General features: G+C 40.3%; 1 protein-coding gene across 1 annotated transcript in view; it reads right to left on the bottom strand.

The window, feature by feature from the left end:
• FRZB (frizzled related protein) overlaps window positions 1-16,042 on the bottom strand; it is a 33,845-nt gene extending 17,803 nt beyond the window's left edge. Inside the window, exons 1-2 of the mRNA XM_060015622.1 lie at window positions 15,248-16,042; window positions 8,236-8,283 (exon numbers count right to left, since the gene is read on the bottom strand). Of these exons, the coding sequence (XP_059871605.1) occupies window positions 8,236-8,283; window positions 15,248-15,725 (526 nt within the window). The 5' untranslated portion in view covers window positions 15,726-16,042. The remainder of the gene's footprint in view (window positions 1-8,235; window positions 8,284-15,247) is intronic.
• Between the last annotated feature and the right edge of the window lie 841 nt (window positions 16,043-16,883).

The raw sequence follows: 16,883 nt of genomic DNA, 5'->3' as shown, positions 1-16,883 counted from the left end.
TTTAGTTTTATTCCTTTAGGATTTATGTCACAGGAAATTTTTAAATAAACTGTCTTTCAGAAGGTTTCTGGATCCACAAGTCATTCAGGATATACAAAATGTAGAGAACCAATGTGATATGCCTGTTTTCTCCTGTGAGATCTGAAGTGTTAGTTTTGTGATATATAAAAGAGGTCAATTAAGAGGGAATTCCCTGGCAGTCCAGTGGTTAGCACACTGCCGAGGGCCCTGGTTCAATCCCTAGTCGGGGAAGTAAGAACCCCTCAAGCCACTCAGTATGGCTAAAAAAATAAAAAGGTAAATTAAGAGAAAAGCAAAGTGGGTCTTTCAGAACATCATGCATCCACTCAATGTCAACCACACAGAAAAGAGGTGGGAGAAAAGGATAGTGCAGTCAACTGTTCACTCCTTCACTCCCTCCCTGTTCTTGGCATCAAGTATGCCTGGTACAAGGGGTGGTCATTAACTTTTTGATGAAAGGTGGGTGGATGGACTAATAAGTTTATTGGTAGATGGACTATGAAGTTTCAGTACTGGGGATCTGGGAAAACAATGGTGCCACATACTAAAACAAAAGTTGCAAGGAGTAAATTTTTAATGAAAAGAAAATTATTAAATAATGTAGTATTTGAAGTACAAATAGGCTGCCCAGGTGGAAGTGTTTACTGGAGGAGAAATGTGGAACTCTACCCGCGAGAGTGATCAGAACTGTCACAAGAGTGATAATTAGGCCTATGTGGCTGAATGACTTCCAACAGGAAGAACTCATTGTAAGAAGCAGAGGTCAAGCACAGAAACTTGGGGAATGCCCATGGCTGGCGGACAGGAGGAAAAGAACTAGGACAATTTGGGTAATAACTCAGGGAGAAGAATACTTAGGAATATGTATTAATCAAAAGTGTCCAGGGACTTCCTTGGTGGTGCCGTGGTTGAGAATCTGCCTGCCAATGCATGGGACACGGGTTCGATTCCTGGTCTGGGAAGATCCCACATGCCATGGAGCAACTAAGCCCATACGCCACAACTACTGAGCCTGCGCTCTAGAGCCCGTGAGCCACAACTACTGAAGCCTGCGTGCCCTAGATCCTATGCACGGCAACTACTGAGCCCACACACCGCAACTGCTGAAGCCCACACCCTCTAGGGCCCGTGTGCCACAACTACTGAGCCCACGTACTGCAACTACTGAAGCCCTTGTTACCTAGAGCCCGTGTTCTGCAACAAGAGAAGCCACCGCAATGAGAAGCCTGTGCACCACAATGAAGAGTAGCCCCAGCGCAACTAGAGAAAGCCTACTTGCAGCAACAAAGACCCAACACAGCCAAAAAAGAAAAGTGTCCAATACTGGAAAGCAGTGAAAAAAGCATATATTTGTAAGCTACTATATAATTACAAAATACGATTTTTATCTATCCTAATTTTATTTTCAAATAAAGGGTAGAAGTTGCCACAAGTGAAGTCAGCCTCTATAGTCAGTATACATTTGCACCAAAGGAAAAAAAAAATTGGACTCCTTCCCAAAATTAGTAGGAAGCCAAAGGGGAGGAAATAAATTTGGAGAAGGAAAGAGAGAAAATGGGTCTATACTACCCAAGCTAGGCATTGGTCATCCCGATAAAAGGGGTGGGGGGGCGTTGCCACGGCAGGCCTGGCAGGTGCAGGCAATCAAGAATCACGTTACTCAGCTGCTCAGAGGAATTTCTCAGAAGCACCTTGGAAAAAGGGTCAGGAAGGTGTTAGTGAAAACTGGGAGAGTACCCAACTTAACATCAGCAGATATTACTCATGTTTCCCTAATTTGAAAATATATCAGATATGGGACTTCCCTGGCTGTCCAGTGGTTAAGACTTCGCCTTCCAATGCAGGCTGTGCAGGTTCGATCCCTGGTCGGGGAGCTGGGATCCTATGTACCTCCTGGCCAGAAAACCAAAACGTAAAACAGAAGCAATATTGTAACAAACTCAATAAAGACTTTAAAAATGGTCCACACCAAAAAAAAAAATCTTAAAAAAAATTTTTTTTTAAAGAAAATATATCAGAATTCAGCAGTCAATATGATCTGATTTTATATTTAAAAAACAGACCCAGAATAACAGGTTAAGTAATTTGGTCATGCTTACACAGTTAATTAGTGTCAGAATTTACTAACTATATCACCTCTTTGGGGAAATTTGTGTTTTTCAAATACAAAAGCTCATAAATTGGTCACCATCACCAAGTAGAAAACTGAGGCGGGGGGGCGGGATTCTTCTTCAGAATTGTTTTAATAAACAACATATCTTTTCATTGCACCATTTGAATACCTGCCTTAATTTTCTGTGTTGATTTGACAGATGAAGTGACTCAGCAGAATAGAACTAAAATTGTTTTTCTCCATATTCCATGTTATGGAAACTAGAGAGAATGTACACCTTATTATGATAGTGGATTTACAATAGCAAAACACACTCACAAACTGGAAGCTGCTCAGATAGTCACTATCTCCCAAAAAAGAAGACTGTTAGCCTTTGAGGCAAAGGATAAATTAACTGGAGAGAAAGAATTTCATTTCCAGATTCCAGACAGAAACAGCTTGACACTTTTGAAAGAGGGGGTTATGAAGGTTACAATGTTTTTGTGTCTTCCTCATTTCCTGCTTTATCATAATCAACCTCAGCTGTTACATTACTCCAAAGCACACAATTTTGAGTGTGAACAAATTTTCTTTTCTTTTGGAACATGTGACTATGTCAGTGTGTTCCTTCACAAGCAAATGAGCTTGGTTTTGCCTCCCTGTTAATTTGTTTTCATCACTCCCATTATACCAGGGGACAGGAAAACATTTATAAAAGAGAAACAGTAAACACTGAACCCTGGAACACTGTATTCATTCTAGGTAGTTTTACACATTGAACTATCTTTGTGTATGAATGTATAGTGTCATTAATGTCTTCTCTCTTTCACACACTGAAGTGCTATATTATTCTAACCATAAGTTCTAGACAAATTGATAGCACATGCATGCGCTTGGCCTGAAATTTTGACTCACTAATTGTACTATATACTAATGAGGTTTTCTGTTTGTTTTCAGCAAACGTGAATAGCAGGAGTGATCCTTAAAACAGCACCACTACTGGACACCAGTGATTTCCAGCTAATTTCATGACACTATAAGAACACTCAATTACATTAAAAAGGTAACAACGTAATTCTAAATAAATCATTTTAATTCACTTGTGTTTTTTAAGAGATAAATGTTTGTTTGGTGCACACTGCCTCATGTCAAATACTTGTCACTCTGATAAGATTCAGTGGAAATCAACAGTGAAAACTCTTCCAATCTAATGAAAATTGATGTTTCAAATTTATTTACAACTTACTAAAGATTCCACTTCCACCTATAAAACACCTTACAAGGCAGTACCTACAGACCCAAACCAGTGCACATTACTATTTCCAGAAAGTAAAAAAGACTTCATACAGTAACTAATTGTAGTTGTTCCTGCAGAAACAAATGCAGCATTAGTCATAGTAAAAAAACAAAACAAAACTAGAAACAATGTAAACGTCCAGGAACATTAGAATGAATAAATGAAGTGTGGTATACTCACATGATAGAAAACTATATAGCAATGAAAATTTAGAAGTTCTGCTATACACAGCATAATGAAGAACAAAGGAAGCCCCACACACGCACGCACACATGCACACACACTATATATATATTAGGATTCCATTCATAAAAATTGAAAATCAGGCAAAATTAATCTATGCTGTTAGAATTTCTGCTAGTGGTTACCTCTGGGAAAAAAGGTGGAAGTAGTGGTTTGGAAGAGGCACAAGGAAGTGTTTCTGGAGTGCTGGTAATGGTATACATCTTGATCTGTGCAGTGGTTACATACGAGTGTTTATTTTGTGAAAAGGCACTGGGCTGCATGCTTATGATTTGTGCCTTTTCTGCACGTATGCCATACTTCACTTAAAGGTTTATTTTATGGAAAGATGGAGTAAGTAGACTCCATCATGTCTCTCCCACTGAACACAGTTATCAAACAGAACGCAAGATGTTGCTACTTAAGGACTCTGAAAAGTAAACAGTAGCAGGAAGTCTGAGGAGAAGCTCAGTACCATCAGACTGATAGTGGGTTCATCATTCTTTCCACCTCTGGTACCTCCCAGCCTGGTTTCAACACAGCCAGCAAGTAGGTATCATGCAGAGTCCTCCAGGAAAAGCCCCCTGGTTCTGACTCAGGAAGTCAGAAATGGTCTCCTAACACTCCATTCTCTTCTATCCCCATCTCTGAAGCAATCATGGGACAGTGGTGGCAGCAACAGCTGCTGCAAGGGAGGTCCTTGGAAGCCTAAAATGCGGATGGAGGGGAACCTTCCTTTCTGATTGGATGACATGTGGTGTCAAGAGACTGGGACAAACCCCCATTGCTTTGTCCTCCACCACTTGGCCCCTGATACAGAAGAAGTCACAGGAAGTATATCACAGTGGGATAAATAAAGCTCCAGCTTTCTGGCCAAAGGACAAAAAGGGGGAGCCCCCAGGGAACAGAAAAGTACTAAGGCAATCACAGAGAAGGAGGAGCTTGGGAAATGATCCCATAAAAATGCTTATGAACTGCTGGGCTCACCCCTGGGTATATGTGACTCTGACACTAAACAGTACACTATAGACTTTGAAAACTCGACTATGGTATAAATCACAGCCCTGATCTCACACTGGCCACTGAGTAGTGTACACATGGGATAGATCTGAAAGGCACTGCAAATGCCTTTGGAAGTGGAACTGATATTGAAATCACAACCCACAGAAGACTAGTCAGAATTTGCAGCCTAACCCAGTTAGGTAGACTGCTGCTAGAACAAAAACATCACCATTCCCCATATGATTTTAAGGACCCAAAGTCTTAGAACATAATATTCAAAATGTCCAGAATCTAATAAAAAATTACTCTGCCCATGAAGAACCAGGAAAATCTCAATCTGTATGGGACAATCAGATGACACAAATGTTGAAATTATCCACCCATGATTTTAAGGCAGTTTTATAAAAATTCCCCAAAAAGTAAGGTGAACACCCTTGAAATGAAGGGAAAGATAGAAAGTCTCAACAAAGAAATTCAGGATATAATAAAGAACCAAGAGGAAATCTTAATTTTGAAAATTACAATAATGGAAATTTAAAAGTTCACTGGATGGGCTCAACAGCAGAATGGAGAGGACTAAGGCAGGAGTCAGTAAACTTGAAGACAGGCTGATAGAAACTATCCAATGTAAAGAACAGAGGAAGGCTGGGAGGGAATGAACAGAGCCTCTGGGACCTGTGGGAAATACCAAAAGGTCTAAAATTCATATCATCATCAACTCACAAGTAGAAGAGAATGTGGTATAAAATATTTTTTGAAGAAATAATTGCTGAAAGCTTCCCAAATTTGAGAAAAGGTATAAACTTATAGATACAAGAAGCTCAATTAACCCTAAACAGGATAAACCCAAAGAAATCAATGTCCAGACATACTGTAATCAAACTGCTAAAAAGTAAAGACAAAGAAAACATTATTGAAAGCAACCAGAGAAATCTGATGCATTACTTACAGGAGAACAACGATCTGAATGACAACCAATTTCCCATGAGAAACACTGAGGACAGAAGTAAATGAACTAACATTTCTTAAGGACTGAATGAACTGCCAACCCAGAATTCTATATCCAATGAAAATATCCTTCAGGAATGAATATGAGATGAAGACATTTTTAGATGAAGGAAAACTGATAGAATCTGCTGCCACCAGAACTGCTCTAAAAGAAGTATAAAGGAAGTTCTTCAGACACAAGGGAAATGATACTAGAACATCAGGGAAGAAGGAAGAACAACAGAAATTATAAACATCTGTATAAATACAGTAGGCTATTTTTCTCCTCTTGAGCTGTTTAAAACATATTTAATGTTTGAAAGAAACATGAATGGTTCAAAGAGAGAATATTACATTGTCTCATGGAAAGATATATATATATATATATATCAGACAGACACATACATGGGTGTGTCTGTGTGTGTGTGTACACATGTGCACATGAGAGAGAGACAGAGAGACAGAGAGAATGAGAGAGAGATACATTCAAATAACCCAAGAGAAAGCTAGGAAATTGGAAACAGGAATGAAAAAGAGAGGGAACAAACATAAAACAAATAAAATAGTGGCTCTGAATACAAAGATATTAATAATTACAGCAGATGTAAATGATCTAAATATACTAATCAAAAGACAAAGGTTGACAGAATGGATAGAAACCAGCACCAACAAAAAAAACAACTATATGATGTCTAGAAGAAATTTAAAACATAATGATGTAGGTAAGTTAAAAGATAGAAAAAGATACACCTTGCAAACACTAATCAAAAGAAAACTGGAGGAAAAAAAAAAAAAAGAAAACTGGCGTAGCTATATTATCATAAAACAAAATAGACTTTAGAAAAAAGAAAATTACCAGAGATAAAGAGGAACATTGCATCATGAAAAGGGTCAATTCACCAATAGGACATAAAAATATTAAATGTGTACACACCAAATAATATCACCTTTGACTTCATGGAACAAAACTGACAGAACTGAAAAAAGAAACAGAAAAATCCACAATATTTGGAGACTTAAACATTTCTCTCACAGTGATTGATAGATGTAGTAGATAGAAAACCAGCAAGAATATAAAAGAACTAAAAAAAAGTATCAATCAATGAATCTAATTGACATTTAAAGAACATTCCACCCAATAACACCAGAATATATATTTCCAAAGTGCACATGAAACATTCACCAGGATAGATCATATCCTGGGTCATGTAATAAATCTTAACAAATTTAAAAGATTAAAATCATACAAATTATATTCTTTGACCATAATGGAATTAGAATAAAAAATTAATAGCATAAAAAGAAAAGAAAAACCTCCAAACAGCACCAAATTTAACAACACAATCCTAAGTAAGGCATGAATCACAAAGGTAATCTCAAGGGAAATTATAAAACATTCTGAACTGAAGAAAAATCAAAGTAAAACCTACCAAAATTTGCAGGATGCAACTAAAGCCATTCATAGATGCAGAGCACCTAGAACTCTTAAGTATTGCTAGTGCAAAATTGAACAGTCATTTTGGAAACAGTTTGGCAGTTTTTTATGAAGTTAGACATATCTTTATCATTTAGCCCAGTAATCATATTCCTAGGTATTTACCCTAGAGAAATGAAAACTTACTTTACACAAAAACCTATACACAAATGTTTATAACAGCTCGGTCGATGATAGCCAAAAAGTGGAAACACCCTAAATATCCTTCAAGACATAAATGGATAAACAAATGGTAATACATCCAAGTAATAAAATATTCAGCAGCAAAATGGAATGGACTATTGATACATGCAAAAACTTAGATGAGGGCTTCCCTGGTGGCACAGTGGTTAAGAATCTGCCTGCCAATGCAGGGGACACGGGTTCGATCCCTGGTCTGGGAAGATCCCACATGTCGCAGAGCAACTAAGCCCTCAAGCCACAACTACTGAGCCTGTGCTCTAGAGCCCGCGACCCACAACTACTGATCCCACGTGCTACAACTACTGAAGGCTATGTGCCTAGAGCCCATGCTCCACAACAAGAGAAGCCACCGCAATGAGAAGCCCGCGCACCACAATGAAGAGTTAGCCCCACTTGCCGCAACTAGAGAAAGCCCACGCGCAGCAACAAGGACCCAATGCAGCCAAAAATAAATAAATTAAATAAATAAAAATTAAAAAAAAAAACTTAGATGAATCTCAAAGGCATTTTGTGTGTGAAAGAAGCCAATGTCCAAAGGTTACATACTCTATCATCCCACATATGGCAATCTCAAAAAGACAAAAGTATGGCAATGAAGAACAGATCAGGGATTGCCAGTGGTTAAGGGTGGGAGAAGCTCAAGGAAACTGGGGTTTTCTTGTTTGTTTTGAGGTTATGGAACTGTTACGTATACTGATTGTGGTGGTAGTTACACAAATCTAAACATGCATTAAAATTCATAGACCTATACACCAAAACAAAAGATCAAATTTTACCATGTTAATTTAAAAAATAAAATTAATACAAATAAATATTTTTATTTGTTTACTTTGCAAATATAAGACACAAACTTCCCCAAATAAGATTTGAATATCTAGGTAACATCAAGACTAATCTGACCACAAAAGAAAACCAGGAAGATAGTGATATACTCACCACTGCTTGCCCCTCTACAGTTTCCATTACTAGAATCCATAGGAAAATCTGAAAGGAGGTGATAGAATAAAGTAAGAATCATAACATGTTCATTATTATTTCAAGAATTCCCATATTAAAATCTAATTCAGTCACAAGTTGATTTGGGTAAGAACCCAGGTGTCTCAAGGAAATTGATTCTTGTTAGTGTTGTGAGGTTGACACTCTATCATTTGTAGGTCAAATAAGGACACAATGTATTCTTTCATGTGATTGACAGTTGATATACTCTTTTGAATCTTCATCAACTGTGCATACTATTTCAGTATTTAATAAACAAAGTTTCTGAGTTTCACAAAAACTTCCTGTAGCTTTAAAGCCCATGAATATATTAGGTATTCACCCAACACATTTCTTGATGGCTAAAAGAACTAAATACACCTCTTCAATAAACAGATGTATCACACTTCACTGGCATACATTTTAATTCTTAGTACTTAAGGAAAGCATGCAGAAAGCATTCTTGTGCTCTGGGTTAACTGCACACTAAACAGTTCATTTGCATAAAGGAAACCTACCATCCAGGGGACTACTCAAGCCAGTGCAATTAATAGACACAGTAATAATTGGAATGTGCTATCAACTCCTTTCATGATCCCCAAATCCCAGAAAATGATAAAATGATAAATGGTAATGAAAATGGTAATTATGTAAAGTTCTTCTTTGTTCTAGTTTAGAAATCAGCCTCTAATGAATAACACTGAGTGCCCCAGCAAAGCACTATGCTGCCTAATTATATGTTCTTACTGACACTTCAACTCAGTACACTTACACGAGCATTTTACATTTGTATTAACACTTTATGTTAAATGAGTTTAATGCCTTTGTTTATCCTAATAGAAAATAATGTTCTTCCTCGGTCCTTTTTCTTCACAGGTCATATCATGAATAAATTAAACAAGGAGGGGTAATACCATTTTAGAACAATAACACCCAAAATTACAACTAATGAATTACTTTCCCAGGCTTAGTAATCATTAGCTGGTATTTTAAAAGGTATATCCTACGGAGTTTCCTGGTGGCCTAGTTGTTAGGATTCTGGGCTTTCACTGCTGTGGCTAGGGTTCAATCCCTGGTTGGGGAACTGAGATCCCGCAAGCCTGCAGTGTGGCCAAAAAAATTAATAAAAAATAAGAAAAAAAGCTATATCCTAGGAAAGATGGCAGTCACCAAATAAAAATATAGATAATTAGGCAACAAAGACTTGATTCTAAAATGTTTGGTTCCACTCAGGTCAGATACTATGAATTCTATTCTTGAATAAGTCTAATATTCATGTGATAATATGCATATGATTTATACAAAGATGATCTCTCCGTAAATTAAAAAAGTATATTGATCCACATTTAAAATAATTGCTTAATGTCAAAAGGTTGAAATAAAACTGAAAGATAAAATTCTTCTCTTGGAAAAAGAAAACCCCTTTGAAGCAGCTGAAACTGGGAGCTTGGTTTTCTTCTTTTACTCTTATTCATAGGAAAATGTTTCTACACTTTTTAAAGTGCTTAGACAACAGTTGTTAGAATTATAAGAGAGAAAACCAAAGTTTTCTGATCATAAATAATCCAAAACAATGTTTTCAGAAAGTTAAACTTAGGGATTCTAACAAAATTATCCTAAATTAAAATAGTGGGTATTAGTAGTAGGTTTTAATGCCCCAAGGATTTCAGGTAGGGGTCATATAGGTTTCCAGGAGAAGAGTTCTAAAAAAGAGCTGGAGAAGGAAAGGAGGGTTTTCCAAATAGAGAATAGCACATGCAAAGGTCTGGGGTGAGAAACCACAGGACTCATCAAAGGACCTGCAAGTCTTCCAGTGGGGCTAATAGAGTGGTGTAAGCAGAGAGAAAGGAAACTAGAGAGGTAAGAAGGCATGAAATCATGAAGACTAGAGGCAGATATCAAAGGATTTTAAACAACAGATTTGTACTTCAGAAAGATCACCCTGTTGGAATAGGGAGGCATCATACTGGAGGTCAGCAAGCCAATTATCATTCTAGCTCCATAATGCATGGAAGAAATGGTGAGGCCAAAACAAAGAAAGTACCATTAGGGAAGAAGGGGAGGGAACTGGATTCAGAGTAGATCTAATAGCACTTGATACCTATTGAATGTGGGGGATAAAGAAAAGAGTGGAAGCAAAGCTGACTCCCAGGCCTGGAGTATGGGTGTGGCGGTGCCTCTTAACAATATAGAAAATACTAGAAGAGAATAGTCATATGAAGGTAAGGAGATAATGAGTTCACTCTGGGGCCTGCAGAGACTGAGGGGCTCAGGGTTAGACAGGAGAGTCTGGAATGTATGTCTTCTGCTGTCTCAGAAGTGCAGAGAAGTACTTGTCTCTTATCTCTTGGAATCCATTGTCCAGGACTGTCTTCTATTCTCTTAGGCCATATATAAATGGGCTTTTGAAATGCAATGAAGAAAACTTGTTCCTTTAACTGAAATCTGATGGTTGAAAGACACAGATTCTCTGTACAGTTAGTATCACCTATTTCTTCATAAGAGAGGAAATATAGCTTAAAATAGGTCCTGGTTTGAATCTTCTTTCTATTAATAGCTTTATGGACTTGGTGCACTTAACTTCTCTAGATGCTTCAGCTTCCCTCTGTGCAGATAAGAGTAATAGTATTATACCTACCGTGCAGTTATTACGAGAATTAAATAAATTACTATGCACTGCCCACTTAGAACAGCACCTGGAACATACTAGGTGTTGTTAGTTCTTATTCCGTGGCCGCTAATGATTCCTGTTCTGAGAATGACACGTCCTCTTCCCAATCACATTAATGTTGATTTACCATTTATCATTCACTTCACATGAATATTTCTTTTTGTTCTTCACAATCTCAATGTTAAAGTCAAATGACTTGCTCAAGGTACAACATTAATGGCAAATCTGGGATTCCAACTAAGGGCCCATAACTTTAAAACTGGTGTTCTTTAAACTGAGGATATATAGCCAATTCTTAATCATTTAAAACTCTGTATGGTGGTTCTTGGTCTCCTCTTTTGATACACCTAGTAGGAGGAGAAAGGACAAATATAACTTAGTCATTTTTTCTATTTATAGCAAACAACTATTTAGAATTTTGTGGGAACGAGATAAAAGTGAATTATTGAAATACAATTTGGAAACTACATGAGATTCCATTACCACTGATAATTGTGTTAGCTATAAATAGAATTTAATATCATCGCATTCTAAAATTCTCTTCTCTACCCCATCCAGAGTGCCTTTCGATATTTTACATTATGAAGAAGCTTTAGAATCATGTTTTCTCTCTAGTCTTGATCTAAAATGTCCATTTCTCCTTTCCATTCCATTTTCCTCCTCATATCACACTAAATAATTCTCCCTTCTTGGTATTTGGCCCCTCAAATATTTGTAGAACAGGGCTAAAGAAAAGGCTGCCTGTTCCCCAGAAAGTGGAGAAATGATTAAACAGCAGTGCATGCATGTGAAAGTTGGCACAGCTCTGCCAGGCGAGAGAGGGCTGGGAGAAATGTGCTGGGCAAGAGCTGGGGTGACAACAAAAAGCAGCAATGACTGAGGAGCGATTATAAAGCCCTTGGCATGGCAAACCAGGAGGCTGTATAAACACCAGTTAACTATCATACCATAAATTTTCTTAAACACTCAACGTCTACATTTCTGAGATAAACTATTTGTAACTAACAGACATCCATCAGACTCATTCTTTACACCTATTGCTCCCAAAGGGATTTGTTCTTGAGCCTGAGGTCCAGGTCCATTTCTGTACAATGAAATACCAAGTTTATATTCAGGAGAAATAAGATCTGCTTTCCCAGTTAGTTCTCAGTGTGAAGCTTGTTTCCCAGAGTTGAACTGATAAAGATCTAGGCCGTATCTGCATTTACCAACAGACCATGTTTGTCCAAAAAAACAAACAAAAAATCAATTTGAATAACAATGATAATAATGGTAAAATAGCAATAGCAACAGCAGCAATTTGTTGAAGACCTACTATGTACCAGATGTCCATGGGATGTAGGCAGTACGTCCCCATGTTACAGATTAGAAAACTTTGAATTGGAGAGGTTATATCATTTCCCTATAGTAACAGTTGGTATGGGGCCAGAGTCAAGATGCAATACCTACCTAGTCTGCCCCATTCCAAGCACATACCCTTTACTCACTATACAATATTAAAGATTTGACTAATGTCTTAATTAACTGGCTGAATGACTAAATTGAACCGAATTCTCAGATAAAGCAGGTGTACATGCAGTCTCAACTCTCTAGTAAATATAAAATGTGGAAAAAGAATAAACTTCATGTGAATTTCTTAGTAATAATCAGGAAGATACGATCTTTTCTTTATAAAATTATGTTTGCCCCTAATATTTCAAAACAAAAAGTAGTTTGAAGCAATATTTCATTTCAATAAGATTTTGCTTTGTAAAATGTCCTTAAACTTGTTGGTGGAGTCATAATGTACTACAAGGGAACAGATCTGAGTGAATGGTATGATTTGAAAATCCTCTTGACATTGAAGGAAAGTAAAAGGTGGTTCCATTTTATTCAGGGAGACCTCATTTTTATATTCTGCTAGATTCTAAGCATAAGACATAGGAACTGTGTTTATACCTAGAGGAAGGAAAAAAAAAAAACCCTGCTTTGTGAACTACCATATCCCACTGAACCAAGGAGTATATTGCATCGTAAATTAAACTGGCCACATGTGGTAGTTCCTAAGTAATTCCAGGTGCCTGACAGTTTGACCCAGGATAGGGAGTGTAATTTTCAGCAAGCTGGCCTTGGAATCCACCATTCCATTCCCCTTCCCCACCTCCCCTTCAGCTCCCTCCTGCCACAGTCTCTGATTCACACTGAGGGTTATGGTAAAGGGAAAGGGAAGGGAGAACATCACTAAAATACAGTTCCAACTGCCACCTACCCCTACTTCTTTTTCTAGCAAGGATGCTGTCAGCAAAGCACATTATGGCATTTGAAAGCAGCTTAGCAATCAGGTTCCATGGACTGACAAATTGTTTCCATGCATGTCCTATTTGAGGGCTTCAATGAGGCAATTGTTCTACATTTGGTCTGATGATAGGTAACTTAAGGGACACTTAAGGAAACTGCTTTCCATTCATATTGACCATGGCTTTTGAGAGCCATTAACCTTGCCAAACCTCTCTCATTTGAGGTGCATCTCTAAGAGAGGTTTCAGAGCAAGAGGAGGAATGCATTTCAGTGTGAACCACGGCCACCTCATTCCTAGCCCTTGGCCTGAGAAGAGCATCAGCATTTAACTAATCTAAGCGTCTGGCAGACCAGGGCAGCAACTGAGCTCTCCCAGTGTCTGCACAGCCTGTAACGTTAATGAGTACAAAAGCTCAAGAGTGCTCTTTTAGACCAAAGATTAATAAGAAATACATTTCTTTTTGATTATTTTAAACAACCAGTTGTTGGTTCGTCATTAAAATCAAGACGACTATAAGGGTAGTCAAAGGTGATAAACTGAGGTGACCATCAAAAAGCTCTTGAAATCTTTCTGTTCAGTTTGGTTTTGTACAAGTACTTTTCCCCTCCCCACTCACTGTATGTTAAGTGGGTCAGTGTGCACAGAATGCAATTTTTCCAAATCAATTCCCAGACCACCAAGAACTATTTTACCTAGAAACGGACTAAGGACATGAGCTTAGGCTGAGCAAGTTGAGAGGCAGAAGAAAAAGTTGATGCCCCAGAAATGAACAGAGAAGGAGGTATAAAGACATCACATCTAAGGGCAGAGTTGATCTGGGGAGGGTGTGAAAGAGGACCAATCATAAAAGATTGGGTTTATATTTAAAGTATATGAAGGGTGAAATTTTCGCGTTTGGGGTAATTGGTAGGAATGATTTTGAGTTAGAATTAAACAGACTATAATGAACTAGATTTAGCTGGAGTCTTAAGAGTTATGACTTCCCTAATTAGACCAAACACTAGTGAGAAAACAACTTGTGATCGATTCCATTTACTGTAGAACTGTAATAAAGTTTTACAGTAGGGAAAGAAATGAAATGAAATGAACCGGTGGTTGATGCACACAGAGAAAGGGCATAAAATAAAGTATCAAAGACAAATTAGTTGCAGAGCTTAAGAGTGGGATAAGGGGTCAGATTAAAAATAACATTACATGAGTGTATGATGATAACACGCCTTAAATATAACTCCTTTCATCCATATGTCATTTACAAAATGACTTGAAGGCATGTGGGAATGTGAAAGGAGCCCAGCAATTTCACTCCGCCAGCTCTGTGGCTGCAGGAAGTCTCAGGAGCTAATTAGCAGTGGATGGCAATGTTTCCCAGCTATTTCAGTCTGGAATGGAAGGACAATTTATCTCATTGAAAGGAGGGGGAAATTTAAGGTGAAGGTAATTGCTCAAACTGGATGTTGAGCAAACACATACCACTAACATCTGTGGGTTGGAGTAAGGTTATTGGAACTATCTTGGCATTTTTAACGATTAGAAGAAAACAGTTTTTCAGTTCTCTGTTTTCACCATACAATCTTGACAAGTAGCTAAACACGAGGAATATAGAAAACTGATGACTGAGAATGCAAGAGAATCAGGCAAGAAAGTTAAGTGATTCTAAACAAATTAAGAAAGTAAGAAAAAAGCATCACTATAGGAGATGTGGTTACTTGGACACGTAAAGAAGAAGCGAAGGGGCAGTGTTGAGAAGTGTAATGGAAGTGGAGGGAACTGAGTGTTTTAGAAATACAGATCGCCTATTGAAATAGAGTGCATCCGTTGGAAGGGTGATGAGGTGAGAGAAAAAAAGGCATGGTGCTCGACAGAGCAGCAATTAAGAGAGACATTAAGAGAGGTGATCCAAAGAGAAAAGACAGAAATCAGAGAGTAAAGGCGAGTAACAAGGACTCCAAGAAGTAAGCGGCTGGAGGACGCGCTTGGGCGGGGGGGAGGGGGTGCGCCGCAGGTTATGCAGTGTCAGGACTCACCGGCTCCGTCTGCAGTGACGATGGCCTCGGGAGAGATGCACACGCCGCGGTCATAAACCGGCAGCTCCTCACAGGCCAGGCTTTCCGGCCACGAGTGGCGGTATTTGATGAGGATGGGCTCACAGCCCTGCCGGGCCCGCTCGCACACAGACTTGCAGGGCTTGATGGGCTCGTGCTGGAAGTCAATGGTGCAGATGGGCGCGTACATGGCGCAGAGGAAGAAGAGCAGATCCGGGCTGCAGTGGGTGCCCAGCAGACCTTCGAACTGCTCGATGGCCAGGATGGCGTTGGCCTGGGTGCTGTGGTGCAGGTGGTTGGGCATCTTGGTCATGTTCCAGGGCAGGGACTTGCACAGGGGGATGCGGACGGGCTCACAGGCTGCCGCCCGCGCTCCGGGCACGCGGAGCAGGCAGAGGGCAGCCAGGGCGAGCAGCCCGGCCCGCAGCAGCAGCATCCCTCCCGGGCTGCCGCAGACCATGATCCCGGCGGGACGGGGCAGGGTGCAGCAGTGCCGAGGACGCCAAGAGGCCCGCTCCGCCGTCTCCTCCTCCCCCCTGGAAGTGGACACAATGATCTGGGAGCTTCTCCTCCCCCGGCAATCTCACAGCTTCCTTGGATCAAATTCCCCCAATGGGGTACCACGAGCTTCGCCGAGCTCCAGCCGCCGCCGCCCCTGCCGCTCCTGCAGCTCTGGCTGCTCTTTCCCGACGTCTAAGCCTTCTGGGGCCGCAGCATCTATTTATTCCTCGCTCCCTCTGGCAGAAGCATCGGACTTCGCAGATGAATCAGATGAGAGGAAACAAGAGGAAGCGAGGAAGAAATAAAAACAAAAGTAGAATTCAGCTGAGGTAGTTGGAGCTCTGGGGTGTCAACTCCCCTGGATTACAAAAAGGTGCTAAAAGAAGCATGAAATTCTCCCACGTGAGGAGGAGGACCGGAGGGGGGTTGGAGAAGGGGGGAACCTGAGGGCAAAGACTCCTAATGCGGGAGGGCGGTGCAGGAAGAGTTTGCAAGTCTTGTAGGCTGAGCAGAAGGTCCAATTTTTGGTGTGAACTGCGACCAGCCAGCCGCAGGCAGGAGGGCACCAGCAGGAGGAGCCTCGACAGGAGGTCTGTGGCTCCGACCCTCTGCTCTTCACTTTCCTACCTACTGACCCGACAGGCAGCTCCGCCCCGGTGCAGTCCCAGCCCTCCAGCGCTCGCTCCCCTTCCCGGGAAGGGAGTGAGGGGTCCAGAGAGAGGTCTGTGGGTTGGAGGCGGAGGAAAGGGAAGCCTGGAGAAGCAGTGAGGATGCGAGAACCCAAGACAGAGCAGACTTGAGACGACCACCTCTTCCCCACCCACACACGGGGGAGCACCCCGTCAGCCCCCCACCCCCGGCTCCAAAGGAGAGCCCCCGGCCTCTCACTGAAGAGCCCACCCCAAATCCCCACGAAGGAGTGCCCCCAGTTCCCCACTTGGGAACCCACCCGAGCCCCACGCTCCCTGGAGATATTTCCTTTAAGCAAACTATAGCCTCACCTCTGTGATCACCGGCTCTGCAGAAAGTCAGACCTGAGGGGGGAAGACTTAAGCAACGTCACTCAATGTCCAAGTCGCAGGAAACAGGGACGCCTGCAGCGGTGTTGGAGCCTTAT

Source organism: Delphinus delphis, chromosome 7 (assembly GCF_949987515.2).
Source record: "Delphinus delphis chromosome 7, mDelDel1.2, whole genome shotgun sequence".
NCBI lineage: Eukaryota > Metazoa > Chordata > Mammalia > Artiodactyla > Delphinidae > Delphinus > Delphinus delphis.
The sequence above is the reverse complement of the archived record's forward strand: the minus strand, read 5'-3'. Positions and strand labels throughout refer to the sequence as shown.